This window comes from Leptosomus discolor, chromosome 1 (assembly GCF_034619465.1).
Source record: "Leptosomus discolor isolate bLepDis1 chromosome 1, bLepDis1.hap2, whole genome shotgun sequence".
Lineage (NCBI taxonomy): Eukaryota > Metazoa > Chordata > Aves > Leptosomiformes > Leptosomidae > Leptosomus > Leptosomus discolor.
In genome coordinates this window covers 121,760,431-121,782,775 of record NC_141391.1, presented here as the reverse complement: position 1 = coordinate 121,782,775, position 22,345 = coordinate 121,760,431, and the positions used below count along the sequence as shown (strand labels likewise).

Below are 22,345 nucleotides of genomic sequence, written 5' to 3'. Positions count from 1 at the left end.
GTCAAGTGTTGCTGGGTCTGTCCTGCAAAGGGAGATGTGAACATAGCCCAGGCAGCAGTCTCTCAGCTGGCTTCCAAATAGCTGGGACTGTAGTGCTAGCAAGGGTGGCAGGGTTGTGCAGGGCATGGACATCCCCTATACACACCTGGGAGCCCACAAACACTGCTGTATTCTCAAGGATTTTTGTATAGCAGGTACCTGGCTAAGTCAGAGTTATGTGGCATGTACTCCCATGCATTGTAAAATTGACATATCCTACCCAAAATAAGGTGTGCTGGGCATCCTTCCCCCATTGCAAAGCTAATAAGTATTCATGGCTACAAACAGGGTCAGTGGGTGGCGTAGCTTTACAGACATGTCTTGCTTGTTTCAGACCTCTGACTTCTGACCAGTGTGGACTGCAAAGCGAGGGGTTAAACCCATCTGAACATGTAGGCTTCAAATTTCTTTGACTGGCTTATCACTTCTGAGGTGCAAAGGACAGTTGCATTGGCGCATGGAGTTCTGAATTTCTGACCTTCCGCTTTCTTGCCCCCCACTCTTTAGTTGCCTTCTTCTGTGGGATCTCTTCAAGGAAGTGGGAAGAAATTTCATACATGAAGAAGGCTTTAAAATTAAGATAGGGTCTGTGTGAAGTTGGCTGAAGGATTAAGTTGCGGGAAAAAAAAATCAAAGGGGATGGATAAAGACCTGATAGCACATGGTAGGGTAGAAAATAAAAAATTTTGATACATTGGTGGGATTAGCTTGGGTGGAGGTGGATACTTATAGAAGCAGGGCCAAGAGGAACAGGGAAAGCCTCGAAAACTTCCTTGAGCCGTCAACAGATACATGCTATGTAGATGCTTGGAGGCCATGTCTCAAGGCAGTGAGGGAGGAACTACATCCCCCTACTTGAAAAAAAAAATACAACAGGAAGATTTAGACCGGTTCCTCTCCTGATTTATCTGGGAAGGAAACAGTCAAAGTGACAAGTCCAAAGCACAGGGCTCTGCAGAGCTTTTGTGTCCTAAGACACCTTGCCTGCATCCGTTTGTCCAATCTGGCGTCTAACACTCATGGATTCATAGTAGAGTACCCGCTGCTCCGGCTGTACACCTGCTACACAAGCCAGGACAGTGCCTCCTAATGGCACCTATGCTTAAAAATGCATGTTCCCAGCCCACAGTTACACATTGGTCCTTCACACATCATCCAGCACCCCTAGCTACCTGTGCTTGTTGCGTGACTCTGAGCTGTGTGTGTGTGCATCGTGCTGCTTTGACAAGCTGAATGCTCTACATGTTTTAAAGGTGATACCATACATAGATTAGCAGCATGGGGGAAGACAAAAGCCGATCAGGAATCATTTACAGATACAGATTAGGATTTCTTTTAGAGTGAAAATCAGAGCTGGATTTATCTAGTTCACTGTATCTGGTTGGCATAATACTAAACAAGTTACAGTGAAATTGAAGCTGAACAAAACCTCCTTTAAGAAAAGTTTGTGTTTATTTGATCTTCTCTATCTCTGCGCTATTTTTGGTATTGCAGAAACATGTGGAGATGGGTCCGTAGCCAAACACTAGTCTCATAAACTCCACAAACACTAACTAACACCATCTGTGGCAATTTTTACTGCAAATTACCACAACATGTGAAATGAATCTCTCAGTCTGATAACCAGAGCCTTGTCGTGGGAATAGTGTCACAAGGCTTCCTTGAACCATGGCTCTCATTTCCAGATGTCTCTGTTTTAGATATATAGGAAAAGATGCTTTATTACATCTCTCCAGTAAACAGGAAAGTTCATCTTCTCAGTATGCCTTGAATGTCAATGCAAAGCAGGAATGAAAGAAATAAAAATAAGCAGCAGGAGTAGCACATCTGTGAGTAAACAGTTTTCTCCAGCACAAAGCTACTCCACAGATGCCGGAAAGGCATTTTTATCTGTCCTCTCCTGATTGTTATCAGGGTCTGACTCCCTCTCCCTCGAGCTTCCAGTAGTACTTTGGACAAGTAGAAGAAAGTAGAAAGGATTTAGAGGGGGAAAAAAAACCCAGCCAAACAACCCCTCAGCCACGGGCAGACCAAAACAGCGGGAAAAGGAAAAAAGACATGGACAAACAAACCATCATACTCCATTCATATCTGATTTACTTCCTTGTCACATAAAATATTCCCTCCTGCCAGCAGCAAACTGGCTTGCCACAAGCACACTTTGCCATCACCCCTTTCAGGAGAAACTGAAGTGGGTCTAGAAGGATTTTGCTTTGAGGATTTCTCTTCCATCTGAAACAACAGTATAGTTTATTTGTTGAACCATTTCCCCCTAACTTTTGTGCCTGCAGGACAGTAATTTCTTATATGTCCACCCTCACTTTGGGCTGTCTTAAGATCATTGGTCGGCACTTCCCTTTAGTCGTGGGAATAGCTTCTTGCCTGTTGTGCGCATTTGGCTTCTCTTCAGAGACCTGGCAGCGTTTGGCACGTTTCTGGACAGGAGGCAAAGAGGGTGACAGCAGAACACATCCTGTATCTGAGTGGGCACAAAGGTGCTTTCTACAACAATCAAAACCACCAGGAAGTACCAAGTTGAGATTTATAATTGTGTTCTCCAGAGTAATTTACTAACCTTGGCAGGTAGAATGCATCATTTTGGGAGGTTCCCTTTCTGGGGAGCAGCACTACACCTTTGTTTTGCTTGATTATTCATGGCAGCTTCTTTAGATGGTAGGTCAGCACATCTGACCTACCACTACAAGAGCTTCCTCTTTCCACTGACTGTCTAAGGAAAGTCAGCTCCTAACTTGGGTGCTTGGGAATCTCACCAGCTTAGATATTTAGGAAAAAGTTGGCTGATGATAATTAAAAAGCCTGGATTTTTTGTGCATTTGATTTCCCTGTGCACTTTGAAGTTCTAGAAATGAGCCCTAACTTTCTTGGAAAATTGAAAGAGTATTCTTCTTGGAGGTAGTTTCAGTCACAAGTTACAGTTTGTGTTTTGCAAGCCGTTTGATGTTCACTGTTTATGGAATGGTATTGCAAGTCATTGCATTACTTAGAAGGTGACTAAATTATTATGATCTTCACCAGAAGATGATCACTAGCTGACACTACCATTAGAAGCTGAGCTGGTGAACAGGATATCAAAGGGAAGACTGACCTAATTAAAACATAAATGAGAGCAAGGGAATAATAATCCTCTTTTAATATAAACACCTTTAGTATAATAAAGGAACAGTGAAAGAACAATAAAAACCTGTTTAATTGCAAGCGTTTAACTTTTTCCTCTAAGTGTCAGCAGCTCTTTAAAAGTGAGCTGTGTTTTAAATCTGAGGGGATTTGAAATCCTCCAGGATACAAGCAGTTTGTCAAATATTTGTAATTTAAATAAGAAGAGGAGAAAAAGTGCAAACTCTTCCCATATTGTCCAGAACCATTAAAGCTATGTGCCAGAGGTATGCTGGCAGTGTTAAAAAAGCCACATCATTTTTATTGCTTTGGGGACAGGAATGGAAGGAACATGTGAATGGATGCTCAGAATGAAAAGCTGTGCCTGAAGCCTGATGGGAGTTCAGTTTCTTTTGATACACTCAAAACTGTGTCAGCCCTTTCCATGAATATTTCAGTGGTTTTTAAAGGGAAAATGATCATGGCTCTAATACATTGCTCTTTGTATTTTCAAAATACTTACTTCATTCCTTTCTTCCCTACACCCTTCTGCAGTAGCCCACAGAAATACTGTGCTGCGTAAAAGTTTAATAAGATTCTGAATAAATCAAGAATTTGATATATTCTTTAGATGTCAGCGTGAAGAAACTCTGTTCCAGTTTGCAGTCAACAGGATCATTGACTTATATGGGACCACAAACACTCTGTAAGTTCACATTCATTTGTCATTCTGAGTGTACTTTTAGTTTTCCAGGAAAGGTGGAGTTTAAAAGATCTGTAATTGCTCTGTATATTCAAAAAGCCAGAAGATTAGATGGCTTGAAGGATAGGAGGATGGACTACCAGCCATTTTCTCTTTGGATCAGTTGCTCAGACTTGGTTGTGGAAAACAGTGCTTGAGTATCATTACTATTCAGAGAGTGTTTAGTCACCTGTGAGGAAGACATTACTGCATTTCCTAAATAAACAGTTTTCCACAGCATGCAAAGTTCTGCATGCCAACACACCTGTTGGTACCTTGCTAACTTAGCAGCTAATTAAAATATTCTAGAGAGGAACAATGAAAGGTACATTTGTTTTGCTGGGCTATTGAACATCCTCTGCGATGAAACAGAAGATATTGTCAGTGTTAATTCCCTTGGTATTTGAGAAATCAGGTGCAACAGCAGTAGTGCCTCAGCACTATCCTCAGGTAGAAAAGACTGCTGGTGCAGGTTATCACTCTTTCGGATTCCTTATTTATAACGTTGCTAATCTGATTCTTTCTGAGTGCTAGACAATCTCAGAAGGCGATTTTGATTTGTACCTTTGTGCAGGAGATGGGCATATACAGGGTAGCGTGTATGACCTCTTTTGGGCTTTTCCTTCAGCAGTGCATTGTTGGAAAAGTTTTGCAGTTCCATTAGGGCAGAAAGGAAAGCCAAATCGCAGACAGAGACTCAGATGAGGTACTATATACTTTCTGTTTAAGGTTTTGTTGAGCACTTCTAGAAGCAACTGACTTATCAAGTATCGTCTAAGGCACAGAACAGTCACAGCATGAACATGCCTCTCCATAGCCTTAGTCTGTTCTCCTTTACCTCTTTCACATACTTTGACATTTGGGCTTTCCTCTAGAGCATGTACCTTAGAGCTAGAGGGCTAGAGGTTGTCACACCATGATGCCGCTTTCATGGGGCCTGATCTCCTCTACCTACTCTCCCTTTTCAGGTTTCTTCCCCTGCTTCTTTTTCCCCTATGGTATTTTCGGGTGTTCTACGACTCCCATCCGCCCTCCCGGTCTCTCCAGTATTCTGCATGGGAGAATCTATGGGGTTTTTTTTAAACAGTGCAACTTTAAATGAGACAAGAAGTTCAGGCCTTACTAAAAGCAATTAGACATTCAAACCGGAGCCAGTAGTATTTGATGATTTAGCAATTCAAAAGCTAGTATTTCATTACAGTGTTGTTTGTAAGCGCAGTAACAACTGTGTAGCAAGATGTTTTAAATTCTACAGTTCTACTGCAAAGGCGGTGGAAATAAAAATCAAGTAGTGATACAGGAAAGCTTCTAGAACAACTGTCTTTGGCAGTTAGATTACCTTTGATGGCTGATCCTTCTTTCACCTGGCTGCTGTAAGGCAAAAATCGGTGCAGGTCTAAGCATAAGACATCATTTTTCAAGTTGATCCATCTACCTTCATTCAAAGCCAGAGCTTTGCCTTACACTCTGTGTCACAGTTGGGCTGTAGAAGTAAAAACTTCTCTGCCTTCTACATGCACCACCTGGGCAGTGGCTTCTTTCCTGATCTTTAGGTCGGAAGGAGTTGTCGGGTCACTGGAGAATAAAGCAAGGGTTCACCATAACCTGGTTACTAATGTAGAAATGCCAGTGATGCAAACAATTTGGGCAGGGTACTGGAGAAAAGAGCCTGTTCCAGCCAGTGATGAGTCATTATACTTGTTATTTCAGACAGAGCTCTTACAACCCAAAGTCAGCTAGGTTTTGCCATGTTAAAATCATATACATAAGCTATTTTCTGCCTTAGCTTTCTAACAAGGGCAAGTCAAAAAGTACAGTGTAAAGCTACATACTTTTCCTGGTTTTGGAATATTTTACTGTATTTAACAGAAGTTTTAAAAATGCTGCTTAAAAATCCCTCCCTGATATCTTCAGCAATTTATATAATCATGCAAGACTTCTAGAAATATTTCCATGTGGAAAATCTTGATCCAGTATCAAGTAAGTGGACATATGCCCTTGCACACCAGGAACCTGAGTTTTGAGTATTTAGTTGAATATTTAGCTGTTGTGGTCTGTATGGTACAGCTAATCTTACATAAGGTCAAAAACTAAATGCAGCTATGAGATCTTTTCCACACCACAGCAAGCTATCCTGCCGCTTTCTCAGAAATGCATAGCTATGGCATAAGGTTTAATCATACCTGGTAATGCTTATGCAATTTCATATCTACAAGAAAAGGTAGTTTGTTCGTGGCTCTCAGTTCCCAGATTCTCAGAAGAAAAAGTGCCTATTTATTTTCCTAACCTATTGAGCTAACAGAAAAGAAAAGGAGATAATTTTAGGACAATTAAGAATTGTTCAAAAAAGGGCACTGTCACACTAATTACCTTTAGCTGTTTGGATGCAATAAAAAGGACATAAAGTCATAAGGATTTCTTGACAGTAAAATCTTACATTAGAAGAGAAACTACCAATTACCATGTTGATTGGCAAATCTTACCAGCTGCACAGAGTGAATTTGAAACCTGTGATTCTTTCCAAGGTGAATATGGTGACAAAATGATTAGCCATTCTCAGTACACATCTATCTTGATTAAAACCTACCCCCTGTGATGATGATATAGGCAGCCCAGCTCCTCCAGACACATAGCTGGCATGTGCATCAATCTTGTTGACAAAGACACTTCTTGAGAGCATGTGCTGAATGTTTTTTCTCTCTCATGTAGGGCTTTGAATTAAAAGCATTCCTGTGGGCTTTGCCAGCCCCCAGGATCCATGGCTCATCTCTGCCCCTTAACCACTAAAGTATGTGCTAAGGTATGTACGTGAGCTAACACTGGGCTTTCTTTTTCTGCTGACTATAAAACTAGCAATAAACATTCCGATAGTCAGGTCAACTTACAGTATACCTTCATGACTGCAAAGCATCTCCACCACAATGAGTTGCGGCTTCATGACTTTGAGGGTGGGGGTGTGTGTGTCACATTTGACGAGTTTTCCGTGTGCCACCTGATTTCACTGATACACTCGATGAGCAGCTGATAAATTTAGAAGAATGAGACCAATAGAAAATTGTGGCCATAATGGATTTATCTCAAGCAGCTGTGTATCAAATTGTGCTTCAGTATTTAAAGGAAATTTACATTAACCAACTTATAAAAAAATAGATAGACTCTTACAAATAGTCCCAAACACATGTGGAGTTACTATAGGTAAATATTTTTGGAAATGATGTGCTAGAGTGTTTACATTAAACAGCAGAGATACTTGCTTCTTAATTACACAGGTTTCTGCTAAATTATTTTAGATTAAAATATGGAAAATGAGCATGACAAGTACACTTTTAAAATTTAGTCTAACAAAAAATGACTTAAGCATTTCCTTATGTACATAATCTTTTAATACAACACAACACTCCTCCTGAATTGGCAATTCACTTCATATAATTATAGTTACACAGAAAAATTAGACAAATTTAAATGGAAATACTCTCTTTAAAATCCCTTTATAAAAAAAAAAGTCAGTGTACATAGATAGTAGTAATTTTTCCAAGTCCATAACGTCATTAGTTTAAAAGCAAAAATCCAAGCCACAGCTCTTCCCATACACCCAAATTGCTTAGATTGGACCATTTTATTTTAAATATTGTGAAGCCAGTTCTGAAGGACACCATCCTCACCCTAACAAAAGCTTTAGATTCCCTGCTGTACAAAAAAGATGTGGCCAGGCTGGAGAGGGTCCAGAGAAGGGCCACAAAGGTGATCGAAGGGCTGGGAAGCCTGCCGTATGAGGAAAGGCTGAGGGAACTTGCTTTGTTCAGCCTTGAGAAAAGAAGGCTTAGACCTTATCACTATGTTCTAGTATTTAAAGGGTGGCTACAAAGAAGATGGAGACTCCGTTTTTACAAGGAGTCACGTGGAAAAGATGAGGGGTAATGGGTACAAGTTCCTTCTGGGGATATTCTGATTGGACACAGGAGGAAAATTTTTCACAATGAGAACGGTCAGCTATTGGAGTAATCTCCCCAGGGAAGTGGTGAATTCCCCAACACTGGACTCATTTTAAGATTCAGCTGGACAGGGTGCTGGGCCATCTTGTCTAGACCATGGTTTTCCCAAGAAAGGTTGCACCAGATGATCCTTGAGGTCCCTTCCAATCTGGTATTCTGTGATTCTATGATTCTATGATTCTATTGAGAAAAGTGACTTTTTGAAATCTGGGTGTGAGAAGACTGATAATGACAATGACGTATTAATGTGTCAATGATGAATAAATAACAAGAACTTAAAATTCGAACCACCAGCATTCTCATACATCATTCTCTTTTTTTTTGGAAAGGATATAAAAGATTCAAATGCCAGAACTATAATGTCAGAACTGTTTATAATGTCAAGAGTTGCATGTTGCATACCCTTAGTATATTCCACTGATCAAACCAGAACCTGGGATAATAAGTGCAGATGATGGAGCACATTTCGTGTGGAAATGGACATGGATTTGAAATGAGTTTGGAAGAAAAACATTTTCATATTGCAATCTTAATAATTGTTTTATTCAACCTGCACTCATCCATGCACAAATTATTTTGCATGAAGCTGATGCTTCTAACAGTAACTAATATGAGTGTGATGCCTGCAGGGCACTGTCAGCCAAGGAGAACTTATTCTTCTGATATAATGTAGTAATTTGATAAAACTTGTTGCAGACTTGAAAGAGAATCAATCCCAACAGAATCAGAGAGAACTATAATTTTCCCTTTGCAGACAGTTCATGCAGTTCCATTTCAGCTCATAGGATTAATCATGTTATTTATAAAGTAAGGTTGAGTTGGTTTTAGCCTGGTTTCCTAAGAAAATGAGGCATATGTGATCACGCCATCTGTGAATGCCTTCCCTGTGCTCCTAACAGCTACCACGTTCAGAGACAATTGCAACCCAGTTTGAAAGAAGGTAGAAGTCTCAAAGATACTAAGTTGCTGAAAGCTTTCACCCAGGTATCTGGGCTGGGCAAATATACCTAAATTAATACTCCTTGTCAGGGAAAGGCAGGAAGAATTCAGCTGTTAAACAGTCTGTTTGGCAGAAGCCAGCAGTCCCATCAGCAGGAACTAGTCACGACGCCTCTTACCTTTTGTTTCATGAAGCCGTAGCAAAAAAGCCCGGTGAAAATGGATTGTTTTGAAAAGGAGGACATACAAGTCAAAGCACACAAATCTTTGGGAAAACAGAATGCTTACAAAATGATTTGGTTTTAGCTATTCTTTGAACATCTAATTTTACTCTACAAAGATAACAAAATTTCGTTCCAGTGCTTCTATAAAAGGTTAATTTGAAAGAACAGTAGCTGAACCCTGCCAAAACCATCAAAACATCACATTTTTTCAATTTACAGATGTAATAAAATCAAGAGTGGTAGACAGCTTGTGAAAGAAGATGCACATCTCGGGAATATTAAGCTGACTGAGGTGCTTCCCAGAGAACTTACTCCAAGTTTGAGTACTGATTAGAGCAAATGTTAAGCTAATGCAAACCAGGCTTTGTTCTCAATTGATCCAGATAGACCCCAGTCCTACCTAGAAGTTTATATCCACAGTTTAGATAGTAGGTTAAAGAGCCCATGCTTAAAAAGAGAAACTTATTAACTGTGTCTTCTAGAGAGGTAGCATTTTGTGATATTTTCATTGTTTTACTGATTACTCTGAACAGTGTCCATAGAGACCAAATGTTACTTGTACGGTATCAAATAGCTTTTCTATTATATGTAGACAAAGGTTTGTGTTCTGTGACTGCCACAGTCATTAGCGAGGGAAAGAATAAAGAAAAGAAAAGGAGAGATGTGGAGTCAAGAGTGAAAATTTGTCACTCCTGGAGCAGGCTGCTTGGTATTGTCTGGGCAGGCTTTGACGACATCAAGCTCTCTGAGTGTATCAAATATTGTCTGCCTTGAAGTGGTGACACAGATGCCATGTCTGTCACTGGATCCTTCAGATGCTGTGTCTCCTGCCGTTCTGTATGACTTTGAGTACGTTGGAAAGGTCAAAACTTTTCGTAATCAATTCCATTAGGCCCTGGTCTCTTTCCACACCACTGATAAACTCTTCTAAAGTCAGTTCCCCTAAAAGGAAGTCAGATACTCTTTAGGAACCGAGAAACCCAGCAGTCACTCTCAATTCAACACAAGGCCATTCATGCCAGATTGAATCCCTCAGGAAGATTTCCCGTTTTCTGCTGATAGGCAAATGCAGGAAGAGTATTTGCTAATGTTTTCCCACTTTGGATCAGATCCTAGGACTCAGACTCGCTTTTTTTTCTGTTAAAATAGGTCAAACACAGCTTTCACTGAAGTCTAAGACAACTATGAGTGCTCAGTGTCTATGGTGACATAAATGTGTGAAAAAGGGTGCTGATCAAGCCTGTATCAAGGCTGAATTTAGATGTATGGACCAATTCTCACTGAACTAGCTGGAATTTATCTTATAGCTGGTTTTAACAGAGATTAGGGCGTGATATGCTGAGGATTACCAGGCATAATCCCCGTGCTGACTACTAGGATTATTTAGAGCCATGATAAAATATAGTACAAAAAATTGGTTAAGTGGTTTGATTAGATAAATTCTTCCAAGCAACAGAAATGGTCGTTTAGAGTGTGATTTTTTTGGGCTAGTGTCAAAATCAGGTAATACCTTGGAAGTTGCAAAACAACTATAAAGTCTCTTTTTTTGAGGACCAGGAATATTGTTTAGCATTTTTACTGTTTTCTTGATCTCTTTCTTCCCTGTCAGCAAAGGCAAAGGCCAGTCCTAGGCATGTGTCTGCTTGCATAGTACACAGGAGTATACACAATTCTCTGGTTAGAAGTTATTCCAGTGATACTGTTTTTCTCTGAGAGAGGAAATAGCTTGGTTTAATAGGAAGAGCTTGATTCTTTCCTCTGAGAACAGTTTAAAGTCTCATGTTAAAATCACAACAATGAATGATTTCTCACTGGAATAAGAAATGACAAGAGGCCAGGTGAAGAGGAAAATAACTGGATGACTTAGGGCCCCAGGGTGCAGGGGAGCAGCAGTTCAAGTTGTGTGCACTTCTGGTGAATGCTTAGCTAGATGACTTTTGGCTGTTTTCGTGTTCAAGTACTCCCCGGAGTTTTTTTGTGTTTTGGTTTTGTTCATGGCAACATTGGAAACTTCCTCTGATGTGAAAAAGGAAAATGATCAGCATTTGAAAAAATGTGAAAACCACTTTCTACCCATGGGCAGTAAAGGCTGCTTCCTCTTTAGTCATGTGGGTCCTCTCTGCACTAGTGAGCAGGCTTGTATACGTACTATTAAAGTGGAAAGACTTCATTTGACTGAAGTCCTGACTCTTAGACTTCAGTGAGAGGAGTAAGACTCTCTTCAGGGGCTGACATGAAGTGCCCTGAGGATGTTCACACCTCTTTCAACCCCAGTGCCCTTGTATAATCATCCCAGGAGCAGAAACAGAACGAGCCATCACTGTACATTTGTCTATGTCCTCCTTCTTTGCCACTCATTCACTCACTTCCTTAGATCCTCCTATCCCAGACACTCCTCTTACTCCTCCTACAATGCCAAGAAAACCTGGGTTCTTACCATCATTGTTCACATCTATCTTCTGGAATATCATGTTTGTGAACTCTTCAGCAGTCATGTTGGTTTGGCCATTAATAGCCTGGATAGCCTAAAGGCAGAAATGCAGAAAGTTCTTTCAGACTTTTTTCCATCACATTGTGAAAACAATACCCTGGCAACTGCAGTAGTTGCGATGCAGCTCTTCAGTTCACCAAGACTTTCAAAAATGGCTAAATAAATAGCTGTTTCAAGTAAATCTTCAGTAATGAGGATTGGAAATTTAATTAACATAACACAGCCTGAAGATTACAGACCAATTTACATATCTCTGAACGTCTTCTGAAAATGTGGCACTTCTGCTCTGCAATATGCTTTAGATTCCACACCAGCACTTGTATCTTGCCCTAGAGAGTTCTATGTCTTTGGAGAGTGCCCTATGGTCTGTGTGACTTAAATATAGTATTATTTTTCACAGCCGAAAGCACATGAAGAGAAAGCTTAAGTCATTTTTCTATTAAGACGTGTTTAACTTGGTAATCACAAATAACATCAGACGAGCAGTCCTGGAAGTTGGCAACATTTACTTGTCCTCCAAAGAAATTAAGAAAACCAGAAGTCTCCCCTCTACTTTTCCTGTGGCAAAAGGACGCAAGTTTGGAGTAAAGGTACAAATAAATATTTTTGCAAAATTGTGTCCCATTCACTGAGACAGTAATTTTTGCATTATGGTCATCATTCAGGTTAGTAAAATAGCAGCCTACATGTTAATAGCCAGTGGTCCAGACGCAACATATATGCATGTGTTTACCGAGTTGGATTCAAACTCAATATCCCAATTAGTAAGTGACTGGGAAAATACATGTATCTGTATTTGTAAATACACATACATATATGTTTTGTAATGGGCATACACTAGAATTTGTTTTTTTACACCTGAATTATCTTGGGATGAACTGTTTTGTGTAAGATAATTCACTGTACGTGCCAGTTGGTTTTTTCGGTATTCCTGATACTATATTAGAGCTCATGATATTTAAACAAAAGGTAAGTTAAACCTATTTGGCACTGATGCGTAATTCTTGACCATCACTGTCTTTATCTTACTTTGCACAAACAAGTTCCAAAAGAGAGCGAGGATTTTACAAAAGTAGGTGCATAAACTTGTTTGTATTAGTGATTCATACTTTAGATACTTTTGGTGTTTTGTATGTCTGACCCTGTTTCAGTCTTCAGAAGAAGGTTGTACCTCTGCCACAGTTAAATTTGTTGTAGTGCTAAGGGTAAAGCAGTGGTCCCTGAAGTACTTGAGTCACTGACTACCACAGAATCACCTTAAATAATAAAATAAAATAACTGGGCTGTTAAAAGGCACTGAGAGGATTCATGGTTGTCTGGAAGGAATTTTGATGGTTGATAATGATCTGCTGGTCCAAAGTTTGCATAGCTGTAGGGACAGATGATGTTTTAAGAAGACTGCTGTGATTAAATGAATGTCTCGGATATGACACGTCTTTTTGGACAAGCCCTTGTTTACAGATGCTTAGTATCAACAGGGCCCTTAATGGCTGTGAGCCTGTATTTTTATTTTTGTTTAGAGCCCACTAGTTTTAATCTAGCCTAGGTCAAATGATTTACGCAGGTTTAAGATAAAGTCCTTGTACTGCAAAAGAGAAGAAAACACACAGAGGTTTAAACTGTTTTTAAAAGCAGGTAATATGAAAAAGAAATCTTCTTTACATTAACAGGATTTTAATTCTCTTTTTGGATAAAGCCCAAGACAAAATACAGTCGCCTCATTGCCTCTGGGTAAAAATGATGGAGAATATCTGCAAAAGAAAGATGTCATTAGTCTTAAACTGGGAGAAACCTGGGAGATGCAGCCACTTTTTCTACCTTTAGAAAGCTGCTCTTTAGAAGGTGATGCATCAACTTTATTTGTTTGACCCCATGGCTCCATCTGGCTCCAGTTCCTTTTAATTTGGTCGGCAGCTCTTGCAAGTCTCTAACAGTGACTAGCCAGGCACCAGCAGTAATACAGAATCCAGGAAAAGTACGTCCATTTTTTATTATGACATTAAATCCCTGTTTAGATGTTATGCTCCATGCAGCAAAACCTTGATCTGTAACAAGTCCTGTACATTCATGTTTGCAAGGAGCCCTATAATACCTTTTGGATGAAAGCAGCTACTGAGGTGCAAAATGTTATTTCATTACAGCAAGTTCGAAGATACAGAAATCATTTTAAAGAAAGAATTACACTGCTTTGGTTTTATGGGTTTGAAATGAACCCATTTCCTGCAAAATTTTCTGCAATATTTGTATCCGAATGTCACTGCATGATTTAATGATAAAATTAAATTTCCCCAATTTAGTTTTAAAATACAGGTAATGGCATTTGGAGTAAACAAATCTAAAAGCCTTTCAAAAAATTAAAATACTGGAATATTTTGATGACATCTATATTGTTTCTTGCAGCAAGTTCAGTTTGAGAAGCCAGTTTTCCACAACAGACTGGCACAAACACTTGTAACCAGCTGTTTTATTCATGATGCTGCTTCAGTTCTACCCTGCCTTATAGTGTAGTTTATCACAATAATGTCTGTACTGTTTCTACAATTTTTCACTTTCATTCATTATTATTATATTCACATCATTATATCTGTAGAAATACGATTTAAAGTAAAATACTACTTAGGTATGTTTACTTCAATAAGCAAGAAACTAATGGCAGCAGTGCCGCTAGCCAGAAGAATTCTGGTTTTACAACTGTCAAACCTTAGGTAAAGTACAGACAAGCCATTTACAACACATGACAAACCACTGCTTTAGGGGCAATGCACTATGTTAAATGCTCTTGCTGTTGGTCGTAACTTGCTTACCTGGAATATGCTTAATAGTTCTTTTTTGTCAATGCATCCGTTTCCATCAGCATCGTATAGCTTAAAATACCATTTCAATTTTTGGTCAATTTTCCCTCGTATAACCAAATTTATTGCAGCTATGAACTCCAAGAAGTCTATAAATCCATCCTAAGAGAGAAAGAGAAAAACACCTATTTAAGAACTGAGGTTTTCTGCTCATTCTGGTAATTTCACAGAAATAGGTAATTGAATTCACTATAATACACACCAGTTTATAAGGCACCTTAATGTAGAAATCTGCTGTGGTGTTTAAAAAGGTTGTGCTCAACTGGAAGCACTATAGGAAGGGTTGTTAGCGTAGACAGTTTTGTTCTCCCCTGAAAGCTGGAGGCAGTGAGAGGTGGGGGGGCACATCTGTTCTGAGGAATTGTTACTGTCATTTTTTGAGGAGAAATAAAACAGATTTGTGGTAGACTTAAACATGCAAAAAAGGGACTCTGGGATATCTGGTGTAGTACTAATGAGACGTCTCCAGCTGAGTTGCTTATATTCGTATGGGTACCACAGAACTGCATATGATTTCCAGCGCAACAGAGCTGTTCCAGGTGTTACTCATCTGAGAGATCATGTAGTAAGTGTGGTACATGGTAACCAATAACCTGGCATGAATCCCAGGTACTGTGGTTTAGCCGTATAAACATCAGGTCTCTCTGACTAGTACATTTTGCATGGGGTATGAAGCCTTCAGGTCATAAACTAGTTTCTAAATAGTGAGGATTGGGGGATATTCATAGGAAAAGAGCATTTCAGGTATTTTCTGCTTCCTTCTCTGAGGCTGCTGCTGGAAACCTGTCAGTGACAGGCTACCATGTTCAGCTGGTCTAAGCTACTGTGACAGTTCCTCTGTTTCTATAAAATTGTGGTGAGGATGGAAGAAACAGTTGCTGAATTTGGAGAGTACTTGCTCCAACTGTTTCTCATGTGCATATAAAAATAATTAACAGCTGGTAAATTTAATCTTATGATCTTTACATTGGTCAGAATCCAATTGCTTGGGAAACCTTGGAGAGACTGTCATGAGTTTCAGATGGCCTGTGATTGAGAAGAGAAGGTTGGATGAGTGTCTAGTAGGTTTAGCATGTTACTTATTTTTATTGTCATACATCAACATACAACTTGCCACCTGAGGTTTTGCAATCAGCAGGTATTAATCTATCCTAGAAACTGTACTAGACTAAAGGGAAAGAAGTCCTGCAAAGGTGTGGTGTGACTTGTTGCCGTACGTGTAGTGCTTGTTTTGATTTCTGTGCAAGGCTGTTCAGCCAGAGTGGCACCTAAGAAGTAATTCGTGTTTCAAACATGCAGGATTCAATCTACATGCAGAAATGGTGCATGCATCACTTGTGCAGACTGACCATTGCTTCACAGACTCTCTATGCAGGTTCTGCTGTGGTTGCTGGATTTACTCTTAATTGCAATTAACAGCAAACACAGCAAAGGAAAAGGCACCATTCAACCGCTGTTCAGGAATAAATTAAATTTGGCAGTAACTGCATGTAATTTTCAAATAAGTTGGGGACTAGTATTAAAAGCAGATGCTTTCTCAAAAAATGACACATCGTGTATCACAAACTTTATGCATCTTTCTGGCACCCCAGCTTGAATTTCAATTTTGCAAGTATTTCAAGAAGCATCTCATCAAATATTTTACTGGAGGGCGAGATTCATTTTGCTGATTACATTTCCATCATCTGATTTGATAGATCTATTAAGAATGTGCTTAGATGCATTTCACATTGCTGCTTTTTTATTCCATTTCATACAGCTTGTTGAAACTACAGATTAATTTTAGGCTTGCTGGATGTCCATGACCAGATCAATTTTCTTCTTTCTCCCTTACATTTCACTTTGGATTTTGGAAAATAGTATCTTGTTTGCTTTCTTCCTATGTCTTGGTGTCACTGTTGTTGGTCCAACAAAATATCAGAAGTTTGGACAATGTAATAATCAGCTCAATGTGTTTGGGTATGTAATTCTGATCTGGTGGGTTGTTTGGCCTGTCCCAAGCAGGAGCGGACTGAAGGCCAAGGTCAAAAAACTTCCACCTCTGAAAAACACCAGAGAGAAATTGTAGTTGCCAGGAAAGCCCCAGCCCCATTCTGTAGACAATCAAAGACCACTGGTGACATGTTAACGTAAGCAGACATGGTTAGCTACATGATGTGGAACCAGAAGCATTGCACAAAAGCATTGATGAAAAATGTACTGGTTTTCCTGTCTACACCAAAACCCATACATTGTAGGCAGAAAAAAACCCATTTACGTGACGCAGAAGGCTACAGCAATCTTGTTACACATATATGGAGCTTTCTCAGATAAAGAGAAATACTGTGCTTTTTACAGTACCATCCAGGAGCCTTGGAATAGTACATTAAATAATGAAAAAAACCCGTAACAATAACCTATGAAGATCATCCTGTGGTTCTGAGTACAACAAATAATACGATAAATGTGTTTTGATGTTATTGAAAGAATACTGCCATGCTGATTTACCCATCTGCTGCTCTATAACCATTCACAATGTAAGTATCTTGCGTGTCTCTGGGCTCTGCAAAACTTTACCCTGTGCAGTGTGTGCAGTAAAGTATCTGCTGCTCTTTAGGAAGTTGGTAATTCACAAGCAAAGAGCTACCGTGAAAATAATAAAATAAATAATGATTTAAAAAAACCACCCAAAACCCCCAACATCGTAATAAGCAGAGCTGGTTGCCAGTGGTGGAAGATATAAATAATTTACTTCTGGTGCTTTGCTCTGTTATTGTAAAGAGCAATTTTCACATATTTTTATTAAATGGAGTTAACGCTGGTGGAGCCTGCTTCTTTGGCAGCTTAGGATACTGGACAGATTTGGGTGACGGATGCATTTCTTGTGTGTGAAGGCTTATTTTCCCTGTCTGTGTGGTGCTGGCTCTGCTGTCCTTGGCTGCAGCACATTACACTGGGATACTGTGGGCATCTGGAGGGACAATGAAGTCCTGCTCCCTTCCCTGCCTGAATGGGCAGAGCTAGCTGGGTTGTGCTCACAGGGTACCCCCGCTGGATATGGTGTAAAACAGGGGGCATAAATCTCCTAATACAGTTCTGAGGGGTGGGCCAGAGAGACATCCAAAAAATGGGTTCAAAACATCTTTTACATACCCCGAAGTTTTCTGGACTTTCTGCTTAGCATAGTAGGCTTATTAAAAATATATACTTTTTTGTTTAGCCTCTTAACAGCTTGACCAGATGAACGAGAAGCTTAAGAGCGCATTATGGTTGTGCATGTGTTTGTGCCCTTTGATGCGGTGGTTTTGTAACTTGCTTTGTTTTCTCTGATGAGTGATTTTTTAAGCCGTTTGGAACAGTTTGATTCACAAAACAAAGACAAAAGAAGGCTCCAGCACTGGAAGGAGAATTTGCTGATGATATAAAACTGGTCCTCATGGCCCTGAGGTCACCACCAGCCCTACCTACCCCTGCCCAGGGCTCAGGCCCCATTTCAGTTATTCATTAGTTACTGGATCTCCTGAGGAGAAAGCAATTTAATTTTATCTTTTTATGAGATGTTTTTGCTTCAGAATGTCAGCCTGTGTGCAGTTGCTGGAGGCTGCTCACTTTTGTTTGGTGAGGACAGGGTTGGGTGCCCTGTGAGGGCAAAGCTGGGCAGCAAGGAACTGTAGTGTTACACAACAGCAATTAATACCCCAGCCCTGGAGCCGTAGAGGAGGGCATTATCCTTTGGTTCCCAGAATAGCTTTTCTAATCTTCTCAGGTCCTTAAAAGAGTCTCACAGCTTCAAACTATTTGAATACAGATAAAAAATAATTGGCTTGTCAGCTATGAATACACAGCTGATCTTAAACAGCGTGGTAATTCAAGGTTCGGCCAGAATGGTCCAAACTCGGCATTCTGGCTGCCTAGCTCTTACCTGGCCGTGATTTCCTGGCAGTGTTGATGCAGTGCTACTGCGATAGCCAGCCATCTCCCACCATACACCATGGCTGTGCATGTGGAAAGGGACAATTTCTGTCCCTGCAAAACCTACGATAAATGAACTCATTGTCTTACTTAGAGCACTGAGGACTCTACCAAGAGCAGCACCTTGTTTCCAAAATTTGCTCCTGAAAAATCTCTGATGATAACCTGACACTGGGAGAATAGCTCAACAGGCTTTACCAGGATTAACAAGTGTGCAAATATAGATGGTCTAGGTATTTCAAACCTAGGGCTTAGGACATTAAGCCACCTTCCCTCTCCACCCCCATCTTTCAGAATACTACTTAAACCTCATAAGGCAGAGAGAGGAGGCACAGGTCAAAAAGCAGATTACAGCAGCTCAGAATAACTGTGAAATTTATAGCTAATCCTGTGTGCTTCTCTCTCTCTAGACCCCATTTCAAATATAGCGCTGCATACTCCACCCTCAGAAACCTAAAGGAGGATTCATTTCACTCCATTTCATCTTCCCCCCATTTTCTTGCTTTCTTTTTGCTTCTGAAGACTTTCAGCTGTTCCTCAAAGGCTGCATACGCATTACTGAAGAAACACAGAGCTACTTGTGGCTCTATTACTTTGGCATGTCCCTGAGGTCTGATAGGTCTGTTACTGGAGTTTGGTGCTTGGGAGAGAGCTCCAGATCCCCTACAGGCTATGGCTGGAATCACAGGTTTCCCAAATAAACAAAGCTGGCGTTTGTCACGGGGTGGGGAAGGACTTTTGGCGAGCAAAGGCTGTTAGATAAGGATGAAGAGCAAAGTAGGGAATTAGGAGCTGCAGATCGTTAAGTGGTTTTGTGATAATTGCATACCCACTGTTGTGTAAAGAGACGAGGCTGAATTGGCCAGACCATTACAAAAGGTTCTGCTTTGCCCAGAGGAAGAAGACCTTGTGAGGTTTGGGGACCTGGAAACTACCAGGACCTTTGTGTTAGAGGATTTGGAAATGCAGAGCCAGCTATGTGTCCTGGCTCTCAGGCTTGCAGGCTACCCTGGTAAAACCTGAAGAAATCCAAAATATCATGATGACAAGCAATTTTATTTCTTGAAAAATAACAACTCCCCTCCAACTCCCTTCCATCACTCATGATTTTCTTTCAGAATTACTGGAGAAGTGTGGAGACAGGGAAATCACCAAGGCATCGGGCTGGGTCTTGTGCTTAGCCTGCAACGTGGCACAGCAGTGCCCAGGAGGGCTGTACTGAAGGAAAGCATGGGCTCAAGGACCTAGCCCTCTGCCATCATCTCCTGGATGGTGGGGTTCAGCTTTCTGCACTCCTAATTTTGAGCCTCTGCTTTTAAGAGCATCCTTCCCAACTTAAAGCAGTAGGCAAGAGAGAGAAAACTAAAAAATGCAGCCATGACTACGTAACACATTTTTCAGCAAATTTCTTGCTTCAAGCAAATTTTTCTTTTTTGACAAACCCAAGAATGTAGTAGACCAAACCTCCAGGAAAAGCACTTTGAAGACATCATGTCTTCTAGGGGCAAAGACGGTCTGTTTGGCAGATTATCTCGGGTGCTCCTAAATAATGTTTTTAGGAACGAATGTCTCAAGGGATGTATGCAAGAAAGCTTCTACATACACTATCATTCCCTAAACTATTCGGTATTTACAGATAAAGGACCTCAGGGAAGGAAAAAGTTAATGCTCGTTACCTTCTTTTCCTAGTAGGCATTTTTTATTTCTGTAAAAAATGGGAGATTATAAATCATCTTTTGTCATCAGAAAGCAGTTACCAATTTATTGTCATTACATGAGTTTGTGGCCAAGTTAGTTAAAACATATCATCCAATTTCAGCTGAACTTTTTTTTGCAACTATTATTTCCAAAGCATGGTTCACCAACATCATTGTCACCAACAAATGTGTGAATCATGATTGCATTTTTTTTGGATATTTCAGACCAACACTGAAATAATAAAGGGGAGAAAGAAGAAAATGTAAATCTGGAGTAGCCTCTAACTATTCCTAATTAATAAGGAAATAAATGAATAAAAAAAAAGACAATTATGCTTTAAAAAATACTTAAAATTTCTTTAAATAAAAGAAGCAGATTTCTGAACTGTTTCTGATTAAAGTTACTTTCCCCTTTATCTACATCATAATTTAACAAGTAGTATTTAAAAGTAATTATGAGTAATTGTACAAGGTTAATCTTCATTGCTTATTCATGTAATGTGACAAAATTGCAGTGTTAACTGGTAATGGTAGTAATATGCTCCAAGCACTTTTTAAGCTCAATGAAAGCTGCAGAGTACAGCCTAATTTGTTTACTCTTAAGTGAAATTTTCAAAGAAACTCTGCATATGTTAGTAGAAAACTGTAATTGCTTCAGTTTGATGTGTGATTTTGGTCACTGAGTAACTGCAGAGGAAACAACTCTAAACGCTTCTGTTTTAAAAACAGTCAGGGAGTGTAGGAACTCAGGTAGCAGAACTCAATGGAAGACTGTGTAGATGGTGAAGATTATTTTAAAATAAAGTTAAACTTCATCATTCTTTCATATTCCCCCCTTTCTATACTGACACACATTGAGTTTTGCTACATTTGTTTCTGCAGGACATTCAGTAAAAGTCTATGTGACAGAAACTTATTCCAAAACAAAACAAGAAAAAAACATTAGGCCAAAGAATCACTTGACCAAACCTCTAAGTGCCAAGAAAAAAACACTAGGCCAAAGAATCACTTGACCAAACCTCTAAGTGCCTAATTTTTATTGTCAGTGCATTTTGCCACTGATTTCTCTGTATCCAATGCAGCGATGCATTTTCTCTAGGTCTCCTGTGCAACATAGTTGACATTACACTTTATACAGGACCTACAGACTGCGCTGTCTGAACCTGAGCCTCTCAGGTGCTGGGTCCTGGAGTGAAATGGGACTCCTGACAGCCAGCTGCCAAAGCATTGGTGGATGTAGTATATCTGGCCTTGCACCATGCACAAACCGTGTCTTTGGTCCAGGCGTGCACTACAGTGTGATGGACCTCCTGCCTAAGTGCAGCAAATCTCTATTGCGGATGCAGTGAGCCTGGACACACTGCGCAGATGGCAAAGAAGGGGCTATTTGATGAGGTGGGGATGCTTCATGGTGTGCACTGTGAGTAGTGCTGCCCCATCGCATAGCTTAGTCCAATCCAGCTAAACATCAAGAGTATGATGTGAGGAAGTTTCAACTAAAGTATTACTGAATAGCACTTACCTACATTAATATTTTGAAATTTTGTTTTTAAAGAGAAAATTTCGTGGACATTGAGATTATTCTTTTTGAAATGCAAAAAAAGAACCCCCACGGAATTCTGCAATGCTGTTAATAGAAATCTGAGCCAGACTTCACTTGAATATCCCATGTCAAGAATCAGCCTTCCATGCTTGATGGTGCTGTTCCACTACTGGGGAATTACCTCTGGTCTAGAGCTTTCAGATCATAACTTGTACCATCAAATCCTATAGTCAAGAATTCAACTGTACTGACATTAAGCAAGTGGTGATTTTAATGATAATGTTAATGTAGGCTTTTAGCTGGTAATGACACATTATTATAACACAAGTTAGTACTGTCACAGCGTTAAGTCCTGTGCCGAACCACTAGAAAACAAAATTAAGGTTGTGAAATTGCACTAATGATTGTAGGAAGTCCTTACAAAGTAATAGATTCCTTTTTGGAATCAATATATAAAATTGGATGTAAAAAAATTCTGGAGGTAGTTAAGGAGTAAAACAAAGACATTCTTTAAGTCTATAAATAAATAGAGAGGTGTTTCGTGGAACCAGGTGAAATAGTTGTTGGAACATAGTTTTTATTGCATGGAATTTTCTGTAAGGGTACAGTACCATTCAAAGGTACTTAAGCATGCTGACAAAAATGGTACAACTACACTGCCTTGAACACAGCAAAGTATAATTTAACCTCCTCCTTATTTACAGTAATCAGGCTAATTACTTTACATTTGAGATAATTTTATGCAACATTACTCCAGATTA

The 22,345-nt window shown here is 39.8% G+C and overlaps 1 protein-coding gene across 1 annotated transcript in view; it reads right to left on the bottom strand.

The window, feature by feature from the left end:
- Nucleotides 1–9,861: 9,861 nt before the first annotated feature.
- Nucleotides 9,862–22,345, bottom strand: part of GUCA1C (guanylate cyclase activator 1C) — a 34,324-nt gene continuing 21,840 nt past the window's right edge. The window contains exons 2-4 of the mRNA XM_009956286.1: nucleotides 14,346–14,495; nucleotides 11,488–11,575; nucleotides 9,862–9,992 (exon numbers count right to left, since the gene is read on the bottom strand). Coding sequence (XP_009954588.1) covers nucleotides 9,862–9,992; nucleotides 11,488–11,575; nucleotides 14,346–14,495 — 369 coding nt within the window. The remainder of the gene's footprint in view (nucleotides 9,993–11,487; nucleotides 11,576–14,345; nucleotides 14,496–22,345) is intronic.